A 21,712-nucleotide genomic window follows, 5' to 3' on the forward strand; every position below is an offset into this window, starting at 1 on the left:
AAATAGGAATTGTGCAAAAAATAATCAATTAAAATACTAGTGACTGATTATTTTTCATGTTCTGTACATGTACACTTTAGGACATAATGCAGCTTTGTTTGCACAATGTTAAATCTTAGAATCTATTAGTACAGTGTGGGATGGTAACCATTGGTGGTACTTTATTCTTACTGTAGGTGATAAAAAGCAAAGCTAAGGGTTTATGTGCAGGTCAGATGTGAGTAAGAATTTGCTTTCTCTAGTGGCATGATATAAGTGGTTTGCGCTAGAGGAAGCTCTGCTGTTTAAACTAGCAGACATGAATCAACTGGTGCTACGGGTTCCAAGGCCATTTTGGACAAGGCAGTCTACCTAGTAAATTACAACCAGAAACAAAGGACAGAATGTGAGGAACCCTCTGACAGACAGGAAACAATACTAATTGTGGATAAGTCTTTGGGTGGGACAGTTCAGTGACAACTTATACAAATAAGGTAGTTTTATAGCAGGGTACATGGATGTTAATATTTATAAGCACTGATGGTACTTATAAACTACAAAGGTTGCAAGTTGGTACATACTTGATTAAAGTTGGGAAAACACTACACTGGTGTAAAAGCTACATTTTTACCACTACCTGTAAGCGAAAGTATAATTATCAACAATGTAAATGTATAAAGACTTACCTTGAGCCAGCTTCACGGAGCTTACCTGCTGCCTGTATCTAATCTACCTTTGTTCCAACTTTGCCTGTTTTGAACACATTTCTGCCTGCTGCCTGGACTGACCATTTGCTTGTTTATTGACCACACCTCTGCATGCTGTCTAGACTAATCTCTCTGCATGTTCCTCTGATAACTCTTTGTTCTACCCTTGCTTATTGTATCTGGCCAGAGAATAAGCCACTGTGTAAAAATCCTGGGGGCAACCAAGTACCAGAAGGCCTGCTTGCCTCAAGTGGGCTGCTATAGGTAAAGCTACACTAGCCAGCTATATTTTCTAACCAATTGTACAGAAGCTAGCATTACAAAATGTTCTTTAGAATCTGGCTACTCCTCCCACCTCTCATCTCAGATTTGCACTATGGAACTTGGCCATGGTCTAGTGTAAAGCGGAGCCCTTTAGACGCTCTGTTTTAAGGAGCTGGAAAACTAAGCTGGGTGTTTAACTTTGCAATATGGTGAAGTTGAGACCTTGACTGAAAGTGGTGGTTTGAAGGGCAATTTGACATAAGATATACAAATCAGAGTGTTTAGTTGTGTCTACCTTTTATTTTATTGTCTTTAGGCTGCAATAGGGCACTATTACCTTGCTAATTTAAATCTATGACTGTGTAGGAACATATGCAATATTGAGAGGTTTAGTCATAATGCTTAATCTTTTCGTCATTATAGAAACTAACTGACTGTATAATAATTCTAGAGCTTTATATAAACATTTAGCCGCCTCGTTTTTATGAGACGTTTGCCAGTTTCACAGCTGCCACTGGTGACCTGTCCGAAACAAATATTGAGATAAGCAACTGTGACCCTTGTCTGACATTCATTTACAGCATGCTTATTTGGGGTCTACGATTCAAACGCTTTATAGCCAGGCAACTAGAATTTTTAGCAGGAGCCCAGCAATGGCAGCCACTGTGCTATATACATGATAGGTCTATGTTAATGGGATTGCTGTTTTACAAAAAGCTAAAATCTTGAAAACTGCACTGTTGCATTAGGTACCACATGAAGCAGAAAATGGTAGTGAACATTGCCAGTACATTGTACTTGAGAAAATATTTCCTTACAGGTTAAGAAGGAAACAGTTGCCATTGTGTTAACTATGCAGAATTAACTTCATCCCCCCACGTTATGCCGATAACCTCTTGCTGTCCTGAACGATAAGTGCAGGCTTTTGTTGTCTTATAAAGGAAAGCTGCACCCACCAGAAAACCTTGACACACTCTGATGCTCCAATATAACTTTTACAGTAAACATGATGAAAACATACTATAAATGTAGTTCATTGGGAAAACATAAGAGAGACAGCTGGCAAGAACGATTACAGTGGTCTAACCTTAAATCAGGACAATAAAACTAAAATCATGCAGAGAGAAAATGTATTGTCTAAACTGTATATATTTATTATCAAAGTGACTGGAGCGTTAAAAGCATGTTTTGAAGCAGCACAGAAATTTATGGCGTTTTCCCAAGGATGAATATGGTGTATTCCCTGCAAAGTAATCAGAATCTGAAGGTTTGTGATACATCTCAGCCTTACAGAAATGGTAAGAGCTGCCAGAATGCCAGAATGTTACTAGAAGGAAATCTCCAGGGGAAATAGGAGGAGATCATATTTCTGCTCTCCTTGGCTCGCTCTAGTGACAAGCAGAATGGTTTTGCTTTAGCGTATTTATCAAAAATAGCAATCAGCGTGGCAGTGCAAAATAAACTCGTCAGTGGACAATTTTGGTGCTAAAAGCTTTTAAAATGTACGAGGCTTTTTATCTTGAGCTTTCAGGGGTAATAGATGAGCCCTTCACCATTTTCTGTACTGTGTTGTATGTGCTTTATAACCTGTCCCTATTTTACACTAGAGATTTGATTTTGCAGTCATGGTACATAGCTACTTAATCTGGGTGTTGATAAATGGTCATGCCTAGTGAATCAGGCGTGTCAGCTAGAGATACATCTGCACACTGCAATCTGATAGCCCCAACAGAGGTCATCTCAGTGCTGATCTCCTTTGTGTTATGTAGAAAAGAAAATCCTGACTTTTTCTAAGTGCAAAAAGAAGGAGGGAGGAGGGGACCAATGAAAAAAAAAAAGAAAAAGAATAATGACTCCTCTCGGAACACGGCGTGATATGTTTCCTATTTCCAGTATGCATTCCAAAAATAATTTCTCTACCACAACAGGCCCCATGGCTATTACTTCAAATTGACCAGACAAAGGATGGTTCTATGTTAATGAGTGAAATGAATGCAGGACACAACGAATGTGCACTCTGAATCAAGGTTACTGTAGTAAAAAAGCAATTTCTACTTCTATGACCTTAGTTAAATCTAACATAAAAACACTGGCAAGACTTGTAGGTTGAAATGAGAGCGGCTTTATTTGAATTTAATATTGCTAAGTAAAATTACAGAGCACAGAATGAAGAGCAGAAATACAAGAATGGAATCAGAGTGTCTTGTCTAGCAAAACAGCCCTAGAGATCAAGATGAATTAGGCCGGCAGGACATATAATCCAGTTACCCATGCAGAGTTTGTTTTTTGGAATTTGGTTGGCGATCCCATTCATCTCGCAGGCTATGCTGGAGCTGAACGCACACAGGACATGTTTTATTATTTAATAAAAAGGGCACTCTGGTCCAAAACAAAAAAGTATTTTCAGGCTGGATAACGTTATTGCCTGTCTGTAGCAATTTTCTTTTTCTGTGCTGACAGTGTCCACCATGGTATCTAGCTACTTTATACTAAAAGAGTAACATTTGTGACATCTAAAATCTTTTATACACATGGTCTATGTACACATGCTTTGCCTGCAAACTATGGGCTGAGTAAAGACTTATTTACCAATATCTGGTACAGCATAAAGAAAAATGCATCTACTTTAATAAAAGATTAAACATTTGAATTTACTACAAATTACAGTACCATACAAAAGTATGGTATGGCCGCAGCCTGAGTATATTCGTAAAGGAGGAAGAACGCAAAGATCCTTAATAGTTTATTGCATTGAATATATTCTTCCTTGTAATACACAAAAAACGGATACACAGATTGAATAATATTGAGAAGCTCTGCTCCACAATACTTCACACACTTTTAAATACGAGTCTGGCTGACCATGTGGTATTTGTTGGGACGGGCTTCATTTATAAATCAGTAAATTATTCAAACCACATTAACAGTCCAGACTGTTTCTACATATATAATTTAAAGGGATTATCATAAGTACCTAATAAAAGGGGTTTTATTTAGATATAAAAACTGAATGTATTCTAGGTTTGAAACGTCCTGAAAAATGTGAAAATAAATCAATCATATATGATTGCAATGAAGAATACGGCTGAATAATAGTTTTGCTTAAATGCATCCAGATTTCTGCCACCATTAATTAATTTAGTACTATATTTTTATTTATAAAGCAATGTCAGTTCACAAAACCTTGCTTTACCGCAGCTTACAATTCGATGCCCCAACAACATCCATATATACAGTATATATTTCATACACTCTGAGGGCAATTTGGTCAGAAGTCTGTTACCATTATGTTTTCAAAGGAAGGAAACTGAAGTACCTGGAGGAAACCCGCACAAGGACAACATACAAACTTCATGAACACTGTCCCTGATGGGAATCGTTCCCAAGCCTGATCAGAGAGACTCTGCCATGAAAAAGTTACAAAGTCCAAAGGTGGAGTGGAGAACTCCATGGGGTTGATTTACTAAAAGCAAATAGGCTGTTCACTTTGCAAGGAAAATTTCCCCTTAGCTTAATGAATGAGGTGAAGCTCTGGTGACTTCCATCATTCAATCACGTGCAAGCAAAAATATATTTGTTTTAATTGTGAATTTTCCCCACATTCACTAAGCTAAGGGAAAATTCCCTTGCAAAATGCTAATTCCCTTTCAAAGTAAACAGCCTATTTGCCTTTAGTAAATCAACCGCCCATGTCTCTCCTTTTTGCCGGTAAACAGTAATATAGGCAGGCAAATTCAACTCCTCTCATATAAAGTAATTAATTTACACATAATACTGAATTGATGATTTCACAATAGGTCAAGGTTACCAACTTAAGGCCCATTTTTCTTTTCATCTATAGATTTTTCAGTTCCTCTGTTAACAAAATCAATATGTTGTTTTCAGAGATATGAGGGCAACCAGTTGCTGATATTACTGCACCAAAGTTTTGTGACTTCAACTGCAAAGAAAATGTATACTATGAGAAAATATGATTAAAGTAGCATTAAAGTCTATTTTTTTACATATATCTCCTGCTAGTAAGCAGGAGATATCTGCAAAAACATTTTTTTAAAAAGTTACCAAATAGGTAAAAACTTACCTCTGTCTCCGCCACTGGCTCCCGGCTGCAGAATCCAGCTTCCCCAAACAGCTATGCAGAAGGATGAGTGCAGGCGCATGCGCAGTGGAGATCACCGTCGGGGAGAAGAGGAGAGACACAGTCAGAGTCAATGCACGCAGTCGTGAGCATGCACTCCGGGTAGACTCCGTTGGACAGAAATAAATAGGAGTCTGCGCTGGATCAAAGTCCGGCACCAGCACTGGAGGGACTGTTGGAAACAAGTGGAAGGAAGGAGATGATCGGGTCAAGAAGCATCATTTAAGGTAAGTCCTTACAGCAGCGCGGGGGGAGAGGGGGGGGGGATTTGTGAGTTTAATGTCACGGTAAATCCACCCCCATGCACTTTACTAAGAGTTGCTACATTTCTCCAACAGTATAAATGCAGCTTCTATGAGCAAGAGAAGGCAGGAACTTCTAGAAGACCCCTTTTACTAATTAAATAATTATAGCATAAAAGAGGCTTTAATATGTACAAATATTTTTATGGATAAATTCATGGTCTGGACTTGTATAATATATTTAAATAACAATCAAACAGTGAGCCAACAGCAAGCGCAGGAAAAGAGTCCACAGCAATTCCCAACACTCCCCAAACAGTAATAAAGAATATGTGTGTATGCATGTTAAAAAAATTCTATTTTTGTATAATGACATAAAAATCCTCTTAAAATTATTTGTTGGCTTCTTTTAGTAATGGCAACCCACTCCTCCTACTGGGGCAAAGTAATGGAGTGAACCCTGGTGGACCTGGCATGAATAAGCCCCGGTAGGAGAGCCAAAAGCATCAGTAGGATTAGTGAGTGTAGTGTTCTCTCTGCTTGTATAGAAATAAAGTTTGGAGGAATTGCAGACATAGTGAAGTTTGGCCTTTTTTTGGTATTATCTGTGTACTTGATCTACCGTGTTTCCCCGAAAATAAGACACTGTCTTATATTTTTTTTGGCTCAAAAAAAACGCACTAGGTCTTATTTTTGGGGTAGATTTTTTTTTTTTTAATGTATCACAATCCAAAGTTAACGCAAATCCAAATCTAAATCATCCAAAATGGCAAAGTTAAGAATAGGGTGATCAGGGCAATCAGGGGTGCCGTACCTTTCCAAGAGCAATTTGGTAACCAATCGCTGGCCAGAATGGGCGAAGCGCGCTTTCACTATGGATTCCTCATAGGCGGAGTGCATTTGGTATCACTCCGCCTGTGACAGGAGCCAGCGCTATAGAGGAAGCATCGGCTTATGCAGCTCTGCTCCCTCCGCTGTCGCCTCCTCTAGCGCTGGCTTCATTGGCACCGCTGATTCTCTCCCGCGGCTCTTCAAGTTCCCCCTTATGCCACCACCGGCCCTGGGAATGGTCACAACTAGGTCTTATTTTCAGGGTAGGTCTTATATTTTACCAATTCCCCAAAATAGTACTAGGTCTTATTTTCGGGGTAGGTCTTATTTTTGGGGAAACAAGGTATTAGCTTATTGGGTAAGGCATGGTAGAGGGAGCCTACATTAATAGGAACTAAGCTCCTACTAATTACTCCTGCAAGAAATGTACATGCCTTGTGATGATGTATCAGTGAGTAACAAAAGCTGTCACTTGCTGCAGAAACAAGGTAAAAGAAAAAGGGAATGGTGGGACATGTTTTAGACAGGGAGAGGAGGGTTTGGGGGTAAATTTGTATCATGCCTATACAAATACTTCAAGAGGTTAAAAATATTTAAACATATACTATGTGACTACATTAAAGGAGAACTATGATGGGAGTGAAAATCACTCATCCTCATAATTCGAGCCGACGTGTGACGTCGGCTCATTAGATCGAGAAGTGAGCGAACACATACCGTCGCTCGCTCACTTCTCCATCATCTCCCTGCAGAGAGCGGTGACTGTCAGTCACAGCTCCCTGCAGGGATTCCCCCCCTCCCTGCTCCGATCCTCCAGCGCTGACTAGATCGGCAGAGCCAGCTGTCACTCACGCAGCAGGGTGGATCTCAACAGTAATGTCGGGATCCATCCTGGCTGCGGCGGTCTCAGTATACCGCGAGCTGTAGCTCGCGATATACTGAGCTTTGGGTCACGGGAGCAGGTTAGTATATGTCCTCCCGTGACCCTTAAGAGAACTATGGGGAAAAACACTTCCCCCATAGTTCTCTTTTAAGTAAACAAATCCTATCAAATGGACAGTACTATAGACAACACCTTGATGCTTTCACATATATTCTGAATTAGGAATTAGGTAATGACCCCCCTAACTGCACACTCCTATGTATGAAGTCTGGTCTTTGTTATGATGGTAAGTCTTCAGCGTCTCATAAACAACAGCTTTTCGAACAGCACAGCAGTTGAGCACATATATTTATTTATGGCAGACTGCCAGTGGAAAGCTAAAACTAAATAATGTGCCAAAAATTAAATTATGCTCAGGGATAAGTGTATTGCTGTTTATACTACAAATTCAAATTTTGATATTTTTATACTAATACATGTATTATGTTCATCTGAGTCCCAAATCTGAACCTGGATGTGAGTCTAGGAATCATACAAGTTTAGACACGAGTTACCTATGTTTTGAATTCTTTCCTTAAACAGATGTTTACAAAGACAGCGAGCGCTGAGAGAGATGAAGGGAACAATCAGACCAATTGGGGGTATAGCAGGCCATACCCTCAGGGGTACCTATTGATATTCTTAAAACTCCTTAATGGCAATTTTCCACTACTTACCAAGAATTACACATTCCACTCTATACATACTTTAAGACAGGAGTCTAAAAACTGTTCTTTCACTATGTCAAGTGCAGGGAAATGCATGCATTAGATGATGCTTTAAGTGAAAATTTGAGCAAAATGTGTTTAAAAGTATAGATAGAATACAAAAGGGTTCAAATGTCTGTCAGAATATAATTGCTGTCTCTGTCCTTACTGTGGAAATTTGCCTAATTTCCTGTTCTGAAAAACAAAGCAGGCATCATGGGGAGGCAATAAAAGGAAACACCTCTCCAAAATTCATTATTTGGCCCCTACATATAAAATACAGTAGATATAGTACCCTCTCTCCTGTCACTGTCAGTGCCTGGTATCTGCTCTGCCGGAGACACAAATAATGAGGGGACATTTAATCTCTTACAGTGGTCACAGGAACAGATGTTACCACTGGGAGATTTCACCTCCCCTGCTGTTACAGGGGCAATTGCAAAATATTACACCTATCTAACCCTGCACAACTTTTCCCAAAACTAGAAAACCACTTTGGTGGGAGCTTTCTCATTGATACTACGTCTTAGTTTAGTTTTTGGAAAAATTATGGGTTTTTCTCTCAATCTGCTCTCCCTCACATTTTACATATATACAGACCTTAGATGTGTTCATAATAACTTCAAGTCAGTGAAGTTAGGTCACATAGTTTGAAGTCACGTAGCTAGTTGTCTGAGAGCAGATAAAAAATTCAAGGAGGAAAATCCAGGTATCTAGAAAGTGGCTTGAAAGCTCTGCTGATGTGGAAAGAATTAATTATAAATGGTAATTGACAGGCCAGTACTGAAAATCATATAGTGACTAGTCCTTTGCCTTTTTGAGCTTAGAGGAGAACTATGAGGTGAGTGCTTTTCACTCACCTCATAGTTCTAGCCAACCTGTGACAATGAGACTGTCACAGGTCGGCTCAGTAGACCGGGAGGTGAGCGAACACATACCGGCGTTCGCTCACCTCTCGATCCTGTCACGGCTGTCAGCCGTGACAGGGGAGGGGCTGGATTCCCCCCTCCCTGATCCGATCCGCCAGTGCTGACTGGCGGAACGGACGAGGAAGGGGGCGGGTACAGCTGGCTCTGCCTCTAGATAGGCAGAGTCAGCTGTCAGTCACGCAGCTGGGCGGATCCTGGCATAATTGTCGGGATCCGGTTCAGCTGCGGCGTCTCAGTATACCGCAAGCTACAGCTCATGGTATACTGAGCCTAGGGTGACGGGAGGACGCTAGTTTGTGTCCTCCCGTTACCCTAAGGAGAGCTATGGGGAAAAGCCTTAACCCCATAGTTCTCCTTTAACATAGGTGTTTCTTGCCTTGATGGACTAAAGCAGGTGTCTTATGTACTGTTCCTTGCTCAGCAACCACTCATAAACACTTCTACAAGCCAAGAAACACTCTTGAACTAATAGAAACTTTTTTGTCTTCTTTTCCAGAGCTCTAATTCTGAGTCATAAACATATAATATATAAAATATAAAATAAACTACTTCCTAGTGCCAACAGTCACTGAGGAACAAGCTGATACATAAGTCGGGCAAATTTACAAATCTCCCTTAAAAGAGGCATGTAGAAAGTATTAGTTTACATGTTCAAATGTTTAGGACTGCCTGAAAAGAATTCTGAACACTTTTCTGGTGGCTGTGCTTGGAATAAAAAAACTAATGCAAAAGAAACCATTTAATGGTTTCTTAACTGTTCCTACACCCGTTTGTAGAATCTTTATAGAATCTACTGTTGTGGCATAGAGGCAGGAGGAACTACAGAGTGCAGCAGGGAATGCAGGCATCCAACACACCCAGTACCAGGCCAGGTTAGTATGAAACATGTTCTTTAAGTAGCTTTTTTATTCTTTTTAGTGACATGGTCATTTTAGGGTAACAACAGACATGATGGAAGGGAAAAGATCATACTTGCAGTTGATCAAACTTTACAAAGATTTGTGTATAAACATACATGCTCCTCATGGCCAAGAAGACATGCTTGGGCACTGTGCAGACACCATTGACAACAAGTCAATGTGCACCTTTGGAAGTTAGGAACAAACCTATAAAAATAAAATGTATGCACACTTATTACTGTTTTTTTATTCCTACAAAAATAATGAAACTAAAAAATGGAGTCACATACACTCTAAAGAGACTATAATGTGTTCACAGTTTGTTAGCTATAAATACAAAAGAGTTTAGGTTGATGTAAATAATCCTATTAATGTGAATGTTCTAAAAACCGTGTTTGGATGTATAATTAGAAATTATATATGTACATGTGAGCATATTTTCTCATTACATGTATAGGCTCTGATTCCTGCATTGAAGTGCTAGAGCGCATTTGCTTTACTGCTCTTTCTCCCATTGAAGACCTAGGACACTTTCTCTTTGTTGAATTATCTTATCACTTTTCTCTCTCATGTAAGCCTGTAAGCATTATATTCTAAGGAATTGAAATTTTAAGGCACTGATAAGTGCCTGTGTCAACGGGCGTTTGATCGTGCCAGACTGGTTTTGTATTCCTAGACAGGTTTAAGGGCATGGAAAACCCACTTAAAGCAGGTCAAATGCAGGCCAGTAGGAGGTCAATTGCACCTGTCAATGAATTCTGAATGATCTCAGAAGCATCTTGAACTAAAATCATACTGATGCCATTGACATAGGTTCAAAGTTCTTTGACACAGGCCCTTATATTATTTATTTAGTTATGAGCAAGATCTGGCAAGATCTCTTATCACGAGACAAGAAACTGCCATGTTTTAGATTGTTTATTGATTACCTTTAATATGTATATAACATCTTGTACATTAAAAGCAAATGTTAAAATTTGCAACATCTCATAAAATGTATAACCATGTACACTATACTGATATCTGTGTATTTAAATTATACCTAAAGCCAAAAAGTTTTGTTTTTTTAGGTTCAGATTAAGTAGGGAATGGTGAACACCCCTGTTGAGTTTGTTATCTTGCTGTATGCATCTCACTGGGGAGATTTCCTTTCTTTTACTGTCCCCGAAGCACAACAGGAACTGGCAGGACATCTCTCCAAGAGACAGTAAATCCTTTTCAAGACAGCTGTCTCCTAAACTAGTGTTCCTCTTGGAAGACTTCCCTTCACCTCCCATTCAGTTGACAACCATAACACTGAAACTTTCTCATCACTTTCTCTACTGGTGACAATGGTCAGCGAAACAAGAGGAAACAGTAAAGATCCAAAGAAAGGAAATAAACAGCAATACAAACTTCACATGGGGCTTTAACCCTTCATCAATTTAATGTTTTAGTTTAGATACATGCTAAGTAGCCATTGGACTATGTTAGCATAATAAAACATAATGCAGCATTTTTTATGAAACAAATACATATTCAAAGCATTACAACTAGGCCCATCTGAAAATTATATTACTTGTTTGAGTAAATAATGTTAGGCTGAATTTTAAGTCAATTTGTAGCTTTTCAAAATCTTTATTAATGTATCTTCCATACTTGTAGGCCATTTGCACCAGCCCCACCCCCAAAGCCTGCCTGAAAAATGTTCAATATTCTATATAGCTTTGTCCTGTCAGCTACAGCATCAGTAAACAAATCACACTGCACATGCATAGAACAAGGACAGTGGTGTAAGACAGGACAGAGCTTTGTAGACTATTGGGTGTTTTTTGGCCAGGCTTTGGTGAGGGCACAAATGGCCTACATGTATGGAAGATGCATTAATGAAGATTTTTAAAAGCTGCTTAGTTTATTGTTACCTACTGGGCCTTCTTGACTGCAAAGGCTATTTTTTTTTACAAAGGTGAACTATCCTTTTAAACAGGATGATGCTTGATTAATAAATGCTTAAGGATTGTGTCAAGGGTTGGACAAGGTTTGTTTCTTCAGCTGTGAAGGTAATGTAAGTTCCAGCAAGCACATTTTTGGTAGAGGATGATGAGGTATAGCTGACGTATCTTAACTGCTGAAGGACTGCTGCAGTTTTTCTTTTGTGAAGTAGCTGCTTCTGGCTGCCAACTTCCAGGATCACTCCTGACTACCAGCAAAACTGAAATGCAGAGAGCTTTGAACGTAAGGGTTTATCATACTAAGGATTACAAGTTATAGAGGTTCCTTTCTTTTACTGTCCCCGAAGCACAACATTTTTGAGGAAACAGTAGCATCACAAAGCAATCCCATTTATTTATATAGCTCCTTAGTGTTTGCAATATAGGTAATATAACTCACAGGCATCAAGACGGCAGAGGACCCTTGCATGGTGGGGTTGGGCAGAGTACCAGGCATAGAGGCGGGCATGGGTTGTCTTTGTCGGTTGTGCAGATGTAATAATGAGGAAAGAGAGCCCGGGACAGGCCTACAAAGAAAAGTAAAATCATGGTAAGAATTACAGACAATATAAACATTTAAGGGCTGTACATCGTATAACATGTCAGTCTAACTCCAGAGATGCCTGATATTTTGACCTAGGTTCTATGCACAACCTTTCCCTCAACGCACCCCATTCATGAGCGCTGTTTTTATATTATCAGAGGAGGACAGGTTACAATAACAGGGGTAGACCAGCACTTCTACAGCAGTCATTGACCAAGAACTTGTCTGTTATACTTTCCAGACTACAAAGAACACAAGCCAAAATCACATTTGATCTCTATTCACTTTCTATTTCTGGCAGCATTGTATATACTAAAAGTAAATAACAGATGTAAATATGGAAAATCGCATCCACAATGGAACAGAGCAACAATGCAGTGACCTATGTAATACAGACACGTTCTTATAAAAAGGCCAATAGGGTAAACACAACAACCAATTTAAATGCAAACTTAAAGGGAACGCATTGGGTATTGTTTTTTTTATCCATCTCTAAATATGATCAGGGTAATGTAAATAAGCTTACTAGGGTGTTTGTGAAGAGACTTGCCCATTCATTATCTCCTAAAACCCCACCCCCTATATCACCTATACTTACCTTTGCTGCATTCTTCTGGCATTCCTTTGCTCGAAAATCAAACTAAAGGATATTGGGATATAATGTTTTTACTATTTAACTATGGGGTTGTTTGAAGCTAATCAGCTAACTGGAGCTTTTTTACGGACTAATGAATGGCCACAGACTATAGCCTTTGTGGCAGATATCAGAGCTCCCAAATAGCCATTGGGATCCTGACATGTAGCGGCTATACAAGCACTTTATTCCCTTGTATGGTTAGTTTTAGGCAGGGATCTATGTACCATTCACAACTGAATCAAATAATAATAATAATAAATATTAATACTTAAGGAAACATCAAGATGAGTATGAGTAATATATAATGCACATTCAGATAAATGCTTGAGATGCAGCTTATTGCCAAAAATCAAAGTAAGTCAAATATATGCAAACAAAGTAGCTAGCAAATATAATATCACATGTATAACGTCTATGCCTTTTAAATATAAAAATATATATATATATATACTTATGCCAAAATGGATAAGATGAGGAGCAGACTGGGTGCCTCAGGGTAAAGCCTGCATGATAAAATACATGCATGTAATGTGTTTAAAGGAAGTTCAAACCATTTTAATATGATCCTCTTTATTTTGGGCACACATAGCAAACATTCACATCATGGTATATTAACTCCACAAAGTACTGCCCAGATCTAAATGGTGAGCATGAATACAAATGTCCTATTAACTTTACAGTTTGTACTGTATGAAACTGTGCATAAATGTGGACATAAGGCGATGATTAAACGAACATGTCCAAATCATTCTAATCGGAAAATGGTTCTATGTTTATACCTAAACTGGAACCTCTGTAGACACCCCCTGTTAAACCAATATAAAAATAATATTTCAGAATTTTTTATGTGTTTCCTATAGGTGTCTTGGTGGGAAATGAATTGGCTTCTGACCTAATTGATTCTACTGATTGTGCGCATGTGTTTATAACTGGTAGAGACAATAGATTGTTAGAATCTTTATGGACAGGAAAGGATGTGAATAGATCAGCATGCTCTGAAAAGCAAAGAGTGTAGAATATGTTGGTATTAAAACACTGCGTGAAATAAAGTGAAAAAGGAACATGTTAGAACCTGGAAAATGTATATCTGTTGCATGTGACATATTCCTAACCTGCAGTAGAAAAATAATGCATTGAATCTGGGTGATCAGTAGGCAAGACACTCTTTCTTTTGCCCAATTTTGAAAGATTTACCCAAATACTTTTTTTTTCTTCTCCTAACGATAGATATGGATGACAGTTAAAATGCAACATTGTTGGGTCCTCATAGTATTTTTCCTAAGGTATAAATGCTCCTGTTTCTGTTCACCAGTGTAGTAAGCACAAGACCAATCAATGTAAAACACAGCACTACAGTAAAAAGCTGGGCACTTTGGCTCCCAGCTGTTGATTTGCTTCCTATGGTAATGATCTTATGAGCAACTAGCTTTGTCCAAACACTAGCTTGTCATGAAAGCCCGGACAACCCTCTGCCCTTTTTTATAAGGGACAAAGTAAGACAGATGGCCTTATTGAGCCTGGGCACTCTGTAGCTCAAAAAAGGAAAGCTAACAGGAAACCTAACAGAAATTTGTAGGCTGCCATAACCTATGAGCCTTCACTAAAATTATGATGTCAGACAAGATATATGTGCAGGTACACTTGGGTAAACCCTTGTTTATTGAGTGTTTAAAAAAAAATAACAACAATTACACTAAATTACAATATAGACTGGATTTAAACAACAACTGAGACTTGTAATTATTTTGAGTATATGCCATAACAAAAAACATGAGGGTAATTAAAACTGAAGATATAATGGGAGAAAGGAAGGGTAAATGAGGTAGGGATGAGGTAGGTGTAGGGGTGGACAGGGAAGGTTGTGAGAGAAAGACGCACCAACATTTTACAAATACAGGTACACTTTAATGGGCATAGTCTACCTTATACTCAAATTTCAGAGATAGTTGGAATGACTTTTTATATTACCATATACCAGTGGCAAAATCACACCACCAAAGTCTCCTGACTGGAATGACTCTAGTCACAAGACAAAGTAAGCCTTGATAACGCTTAATAGGTTACAGCTGAACTCCCAACAGTAGTAACACAATTTACTTCAGTTATGAATTCATTAAATAATAATTAAATGTATTTTACGCAGACCTAGCCAGGACCTGTCACATTACCAGTAGCCTGTAAAATGCCTGTACAGACTGGGAGAAGGAGGGTCACTGCTCTGAACCAATAGAGTTCCACTGCTTTGAACAGTACTGTCAGGCATCAAGTGAACACATACACAGGAGGAAAAAGCATGCAGATGACATAATCAGTATGCTGGTTCTCCTTCTGAGCCCATTCACATCACCTCCAGATCACCTCCAGACCAGACTAGATTGTTTCTGGACCCAAAATGCATTCTAATGTATCCTTATGCTCTTCTTGGCCTCAGTTCACACCATCGCAGTCAGTTCCAGACCAGACCAGAAAAATACTGTCACATTTTGTCTGGTCTGGAACTGAGCAGAACGTGCACAGATGCGTCAAAAATGTGCCAAAAACGCGTCAAAAATGCAAACTTTTTTTGGCTCGTTTGGATGATCTCATCACCCTTGAACGTCCTTCTTCTGTGGAGAGAGAGATTTGTGAAGATAGGAACCATGATGGCTGAAGTGGACATCGAATTCTTTGCAGAACTTATGGAAGCCTGCCCAGAGCTGTATGATCCTAGGCATGGGCAATATAAGAACAATAATAGGAAGATGGACAAGTGGAGAGGCATTGCTGCCCAGGTTGTCCCTGGCTATGATCATTTGAGCAGCTCTGAAAGGAACAACTGTGGTAAGTTTTTGTCTCTTATGTGCAAGCATTGTGCTGCTCTTTTCCTGGCTATCTGTAGGTCTTGCAGAGGTCCCCCAGCAAGACCTAAAAGTAAACGCATCAAAAACGCATTAAAAACGCAGCAAAAACGCAGCACAGTGCATTCCAGATCTGGTCCAGAAAATGGTGTGAACCTGCCCTCAGTGTCCAATAAGCTTGGCCAGGTCTTGGAGAAGGCTGTATTGCCTTATCCCAGTCTTTGGGACCTGATTATGCTTTCTGGCAGGGATATTTGGATCATAAAACCTGCTGAACAAAATTACAAATACTTTGTCACAGAAAACCACTCCTATATGAGTATTTATCTATTTTCCTGAAGTTAATGCCGGTGTGTAATACAAGGGGACATCATTATAAAAAAGTCTGAAAAGAACTGCTTCTGGTGGTCACAAAAAAAAGTGCTTTCCTACTGTCAGCGCAGATGAAATTATGAATGGTGAATGTTATCAGGTTGTTATGAGTAACACACATTCACAGACAAGACATTCCTATCTCAATTACCAACCTGCATGTCTTCCCTTTAAACCGTCTGTGGCCAACAGCTTTCTCTTGCTTCTGTTGCTCATGCAGGCTAAAACAACCAATAATGAATTATCCTCACATATTTTGGAATTATGCATTATAAAGTCTGTTGCCATTAATCTTTCTGATGTATGCAGTAGCAATGTTCAGAAATCATCTCTATGCCCCAGGACTCTGGCACTCAACAACCATCATTCTCATGCCAACTCCTATAAGAATTATATCTGCAAATTGTCTAGACAACACAAATGATTCCAGATGCACTGGGTCTAGATTCTGCTTGTTATTACCCCACTTTATAACTCTGCTGTTTTAGATTTATTACATAAACAAATACATTAATACTTTGTAGATTATCAATGTATCTCTATGAATTCAGCAGAAAAAAAAATGTTGTTTCATGATCAGAAATGCAAACATGTATGTCTACTAACAGAAACAAGGCGAAGCGTAGCTAAAGACAAAGCGTTAATTCATTTGTGGAAAGTGTAAGGGCCCGTTCACACTAGCATTCCCTTTCAACGGGTGGGTTTGTATGTTCTGACAGCTCTGGCAGTGTGCAGTATATCTGTTTACATTTGTTTTTTTTTACTTTATTGGTAGTGGTAAACATTTTGCCCTTTTCCGCAACACACAAACTATGGCACCCACTTTGTGGTGTAAATAGGGATTGTTTTCTATGTGCCCTAGCGGTTACCTATGCTATCTAGTACAGAAACATGCAGGTCACCGCTATATTGTGAATGGACCCTAAGGGAAGTAAAAAAATGCTGTAAACATTTTTTTTGCATCTGTTCCTCATTAGAGAGAGAGTTCCCTTCAATTCCTGACCTTTAGACTCAACAGGAAATGAAAGGATATCTAATGTGAGGGAAATCCCCTCTAAGACAACTGTCCCAGGAACAAGTCAACCAGTGGAAGAGTTGCCCTCTATTTCTGTTCTGGTGGCAACTCAAAATGCTTGATGTATCCATCACTTTCATTACAAGTGACAATGATGATCAGGACAAATAGAGGGAGAGTAGGGAACCTCCCTAGCGATGACACATACTAATAAAAAGCTGACAGGGGTTCTAACCACTCACCACTCTATCCAAATCTAGAAAAATGCTTTGCCTTTATTTGTGTCACTATTCTATTCCGGCAGAATTGGAATCGAGATGCCTCCTGGGGGCAATGGGAAAATGGAAACCTATCATTCTAACATTATTATGCCCTCTATCATTTTACAAACTACCGATGTTAGACTGACCGGTCTATAGTTCCCAGGTTGGCACCTAGCCCCCTTTTTGAATATTGGGACTACCGTAGCCCTCCGCCAATCACAGGGGATCCTACCCGTCATTAAGGAGTCCTTAAAAACAAACAGGAACAACAGATGCACAAATGTTTTGGCAAATGTGAAGATCCTGTTTGTCCACCACCATTTTTTATCACCTGTTTAGAGAAGAGTATGGTATACCATGTTACATGCTTAGAACAATTCCACTCTCATTGTGTATGAGCGGCATTAGCGGAAAGGAAAAACAAACCTGAACCCCCACTGTTCAGTGCATTTCACTGGGTCAAAGCTTGTAAAAAACATCTAACTGAATGTATTCTAAAGTAAAATATGTACACAATTTAATGTACGGATAATCCATAATACATCAATAAAGAAGACTAAGATATTAAAAGCGTTATGCATAGAGTAATGAATAAGTAATAACCGCATATACAATCCATTAAGAAGGTATATTCTAATAGAGGATAGAAATGTCTGATTCATTACATTGTCTTTTTATGTTAAATAAAATAAATATATAAATTCATTGTTGTTTCTAAATACAGATAAAAGAGAGGAAAACGCAGGCGATCTACTTTGTCTCAGTTCACAATTTTCCACGTCTTATGATGAGTGATTACAGACTTTAGGTCTGATATATGGAAAGTGTCTGCCTGCTCGTATAGCATTGTTTGACCACCAAAGCGATCGATCCATCAAACGCCATATAAAAATGGGGAGGGCTAAGTGCCCAGTTTAGTTGTATAAAGATAAGTATAGAAATGGACCTATCTTGTGGTCAGTTGGTCAACACAGGTCAGGAAATTCGAACTGAATGTAACTGCTTCTGACAACTCTTTAGATGTAATATAACATATACTGCAAATAATGTGCAGCTATTCATATCAAACAGATGTCAGTTTTCAGCAAGTTTATACTTATTCTTGCTATGAGCAAAGCTCACATCTGTTAAGCATGCAGATCTACCCTACACTACCTATCAGAATTTTCAATGGTTTTTACTTGTCCAATCTAAATTTCAGTCGACTTAAATGATATCTAGGTTTACAAATGCAGATTATAAATATAGAAACGTTACACCTTTCAACCCCCATCAGGGTGAATCTTGGTGACTCGGTAAAGAGGATCCTTGTACAGGGAGTGAGTTTGCATGCTGTCTGTGTTAGAGTGCATATAGGGCACCTAATCTTTCTCTACTAAAAATGAGAGAATCTTCCTGGGTTTACAAACAGTTTTGTGAATTTTGTTCAACGTTTTCAAACTTTGCAGGAAACCCTACTGAAGTCTTGGGGGCGGGGGGTATTGTTATTTAATTAGGCCATTTGTATGGTTAATAATCAAGCTATTGTTGAACAAAAGGCATGGAAAATGAGGCACGGCCATGGGGGACATGTACAATGGCAAAAATAAATCTACACCACATTGTCAGCTCTCAGTAACAGCTCAAACAGACACTAATGTAATATTAGTCTATATAGGTATATAGTACTACCAACTATTCCAAATAACACCCAGAAAAAATAATGTGATAATAACACTGAACCATATGGAATGCAGCAATTAGTTTTGAAAGTCCTAAGTCACAATACTGTAGCACTGGGACTGCCTGCCAGACTGAGCAGCATGGGAAGAACTTCCAACGCTAAAAGATTAAAAAGGCACACCGATACAGAGCAATGGTCTTTATTTAAACCAAATACATTCTAAAATTCACCACTCTCAAGACTGTGCGTAGGAACATGTGATGCCCTGTAGTAGAAGATTATCTTTTAGGAGAACACCTGCTCATGACCATTGTTGAAGAATTTGGACCCTTAGTATGAATGGCTATATATTTAGCTTCAGATGTCACCTTTTCCAAATTTACTCCAGGTCACATAGATGCACTTCAAATCTAACTAGCATCTAGTAGCTTTTCTATCTGGTTGGACTTAAGAGTGTGACTTTCTATAAGATCGAAAGAGGTTCTCTAGTCTAGTGTGTCCGTACCTATCACCTGCTCTGACCTGGTCCACCCTTCTTCCTCACACAGCACATACAACATAAGCTTTTCTTTCAATTAACATGTCAGCGATGACAGGTAGAAATTTCAAGCTACTCCCATGAGTGATAAATACTGCAGTCCCCCAGACCATGGCCTTCTGCTGTCAGGTCTGTTAATCAAATTGAAGTGTCCAAGATAAATGATGGACTCAGCTGTTTTAAATGCTTTCAGGAAAGAGTCACTGATTTGTTCAAGACCAACACTGTTTAACCTTCATGAATGGCTGTAAAGTTAGTTGCTTCATTGCTGTTCTAAAACAGCAGTCAAGTTTATATAGCAAGAGCTAACACTTATGGACCTCATCTTTTTAAATTCCTTGAGTGGTGATATCTGGAAATAAATGACAGTGACATTTTAAAGACTTTTTCCATGATATGCTTAAAGAGACCCTGTCAGTGAAAAAAAGTACATCATGTTTACAAACCATAAGTGTTAGCTCTTTCTATACAAACTTGACTGCTGTTTTAGAACAGCAATGAAGCAACTAACTTTACAGCCATTCATGAAGGTTAAACAGTGTTGGTCTTGAACAAATCAGTGACTCTTTCCTGAAAGCATTTAAAACAGCTGAGTCCATCATTTATCTTGGACACTTCAATTTGATTAACAGACCTGACAGCAGAAGGCCATGGTCTGGGGGACTGCAGTATTTATCACTCATGGGAGTAGCTTGAAATTTCTACCTGTCATCGCTGACATGTTAATTGAAAGAAAAGCTTATGTTGTCTGTGGCTTCATGAATGCTGTTTATACAAGTACACAGGTAGAAGTAATCAATATACGCACACACACAAATTTGAAATCTATAAAATAAAAAAAGCAACTAAACTAGTACAAGTTTAAAACTAAAATAGTGTTCCTTTAAAGTGGACCCTTGCTTATCACTTGGCATGGCATGGTAGCTGTAATGCATCTAATTGAACAAATATGAACAAATTTCTCCACCATAGCAGCAGTTGTCATTTGACTTTGCAGGTCTCAGGTGAATGAGAGGACTAAGTTAAATTTGTGGAGGGAGTGGTTTGCAATACTAAAAGATGAAGTATAGGTCTACTTTTCCTATATAAAGTGAAAAGTTTATGAATTTTACTCAGCACTAAATACAATGGAAGACAACAAGAACTGACCTAGTATTTCAACAACCTTAGCTCCAAACAATCTAATGGCACAAAAGCACAAAAACGATCCAAAGGTGATCTTAACAATTTATGTAAACAACTAATAGCTATTTTTAAAAATGTTCTTGTCCAATAACTGCAGACAAACTGGACACTTTTTCCTTGTAAGCTATGATCTTTCACCAAGGAAGAAAGTCAGTTATTGTGTGGCCAACCTAAGATAAAGATAAGGAATAATAAGCTTCAAATCTTGTGTCATTTCAGAGAGGAATTAAAGAAGAACTATGGGGTAAGTGTTTTACCCCATAGTTCTCCTAAGTCATGGGAGTACATTAACTAGCGTCCTCCCATGACCCAAAGCTCAGTAAATCGCGAGCTGTCGAGATCCACCCAGCTGCGTGATTGACAGCTGGCTCTGCCTATCTAGAGGCAGAGCCAGCTGTACCTGCCCCCTTCCCGGTCTGTTCCGCCAGTCAGCAGTGGAGGATCGGAGCGGGGGGGGGGAATCCCTGCAGGGAGCTGTGAGTGACAGTCACAGCTCTCTGCAGGGACATGATCGAGAAGTGAGCGAGCGACGGTATGTGCTCGCTCACTTTTCGATCTATTGTGCCGACGTGTGACAGTTTCATTGTCACACGTCGGCTCCAACTATGAGTTTGAGTGAAAATCACTCACCTCATAGTTCTCCTTTAAGGAACACCTTCCATCTCTTAGCAAAAGTCAAATGTTGGTGTCCCTTCAATTTGGGCTATTTAGTTGCACTGTTTGTACCTTCCAAGGCTTGGCATTTTTTAAGTTTTCTTTGCATGTGGAGAAATCCAATACAGTAGAGATGAATGACAAGAGCAGTGAATCAAGGGTGGGGACCAATAACTCTCAGTAAACAGGAAAGCACAGGTTGTCCTAAATACTTTCTTAAAGTGAAAATTCTATTCATGTAGCTAGAGTTGAGTGCATTCAGTAAGTCATCGTAGGATTCCTTATCTGTTCAACATATCCAAAGAGAACATGAGCTCAAAATTGTTACATTGCCATGGAAGACACAGAGAAATATGCAAACATCCCAAAAAAAAATCATATTTGCAAAAAAGATGGTCAAGTTACTTTTAGAGGGC

The 21,712-nt window shown here is 39.0% G+C and overlaps 1 protein-coding gene across 2 annotated transcripts in view; it reads right to left on the reverse strand.

Annotated features, from left to right (window-relative positions):
• The window catches only part of CREB5 (cAMP responsive element binding protein 5), a 261,883-nt gene that overhangs the window by 70,900 nt on the left and 169,271 nt on the right, over positions 1–21,712 (reverse strand). For both annotated transcript variants that reach the window (XM_018575758.1, XM_018575699.1), the window contains one exon: positions 11,989–12,115. In XM_018575758.1, coding sequence (XP_018431260.1) covers positions 11,989–12,115 — 127 coding nt within the window. The remainder of the gene's footprint in view (positions 1–11,988; positions 12,116–21,712) is intronic.

Source organism: Nanorana parkeri, unplaced genomic scaffold (genome assembly GCF_000935625.1).
Source record: "Nanorana parkeri isolate BGI_ZX_2015 unplaced genomic scaffold, ASM93562v1 scaffold4, whole genome shotgun sequence".
In the NCBI taxonomy this organism is placed as follows: domain Eukaryota; kingdom Metazoa; phylum Chordata; class Amphibia; order Anura; family Dicroglossidae; genus Nanorana; species Nanorana parkeri.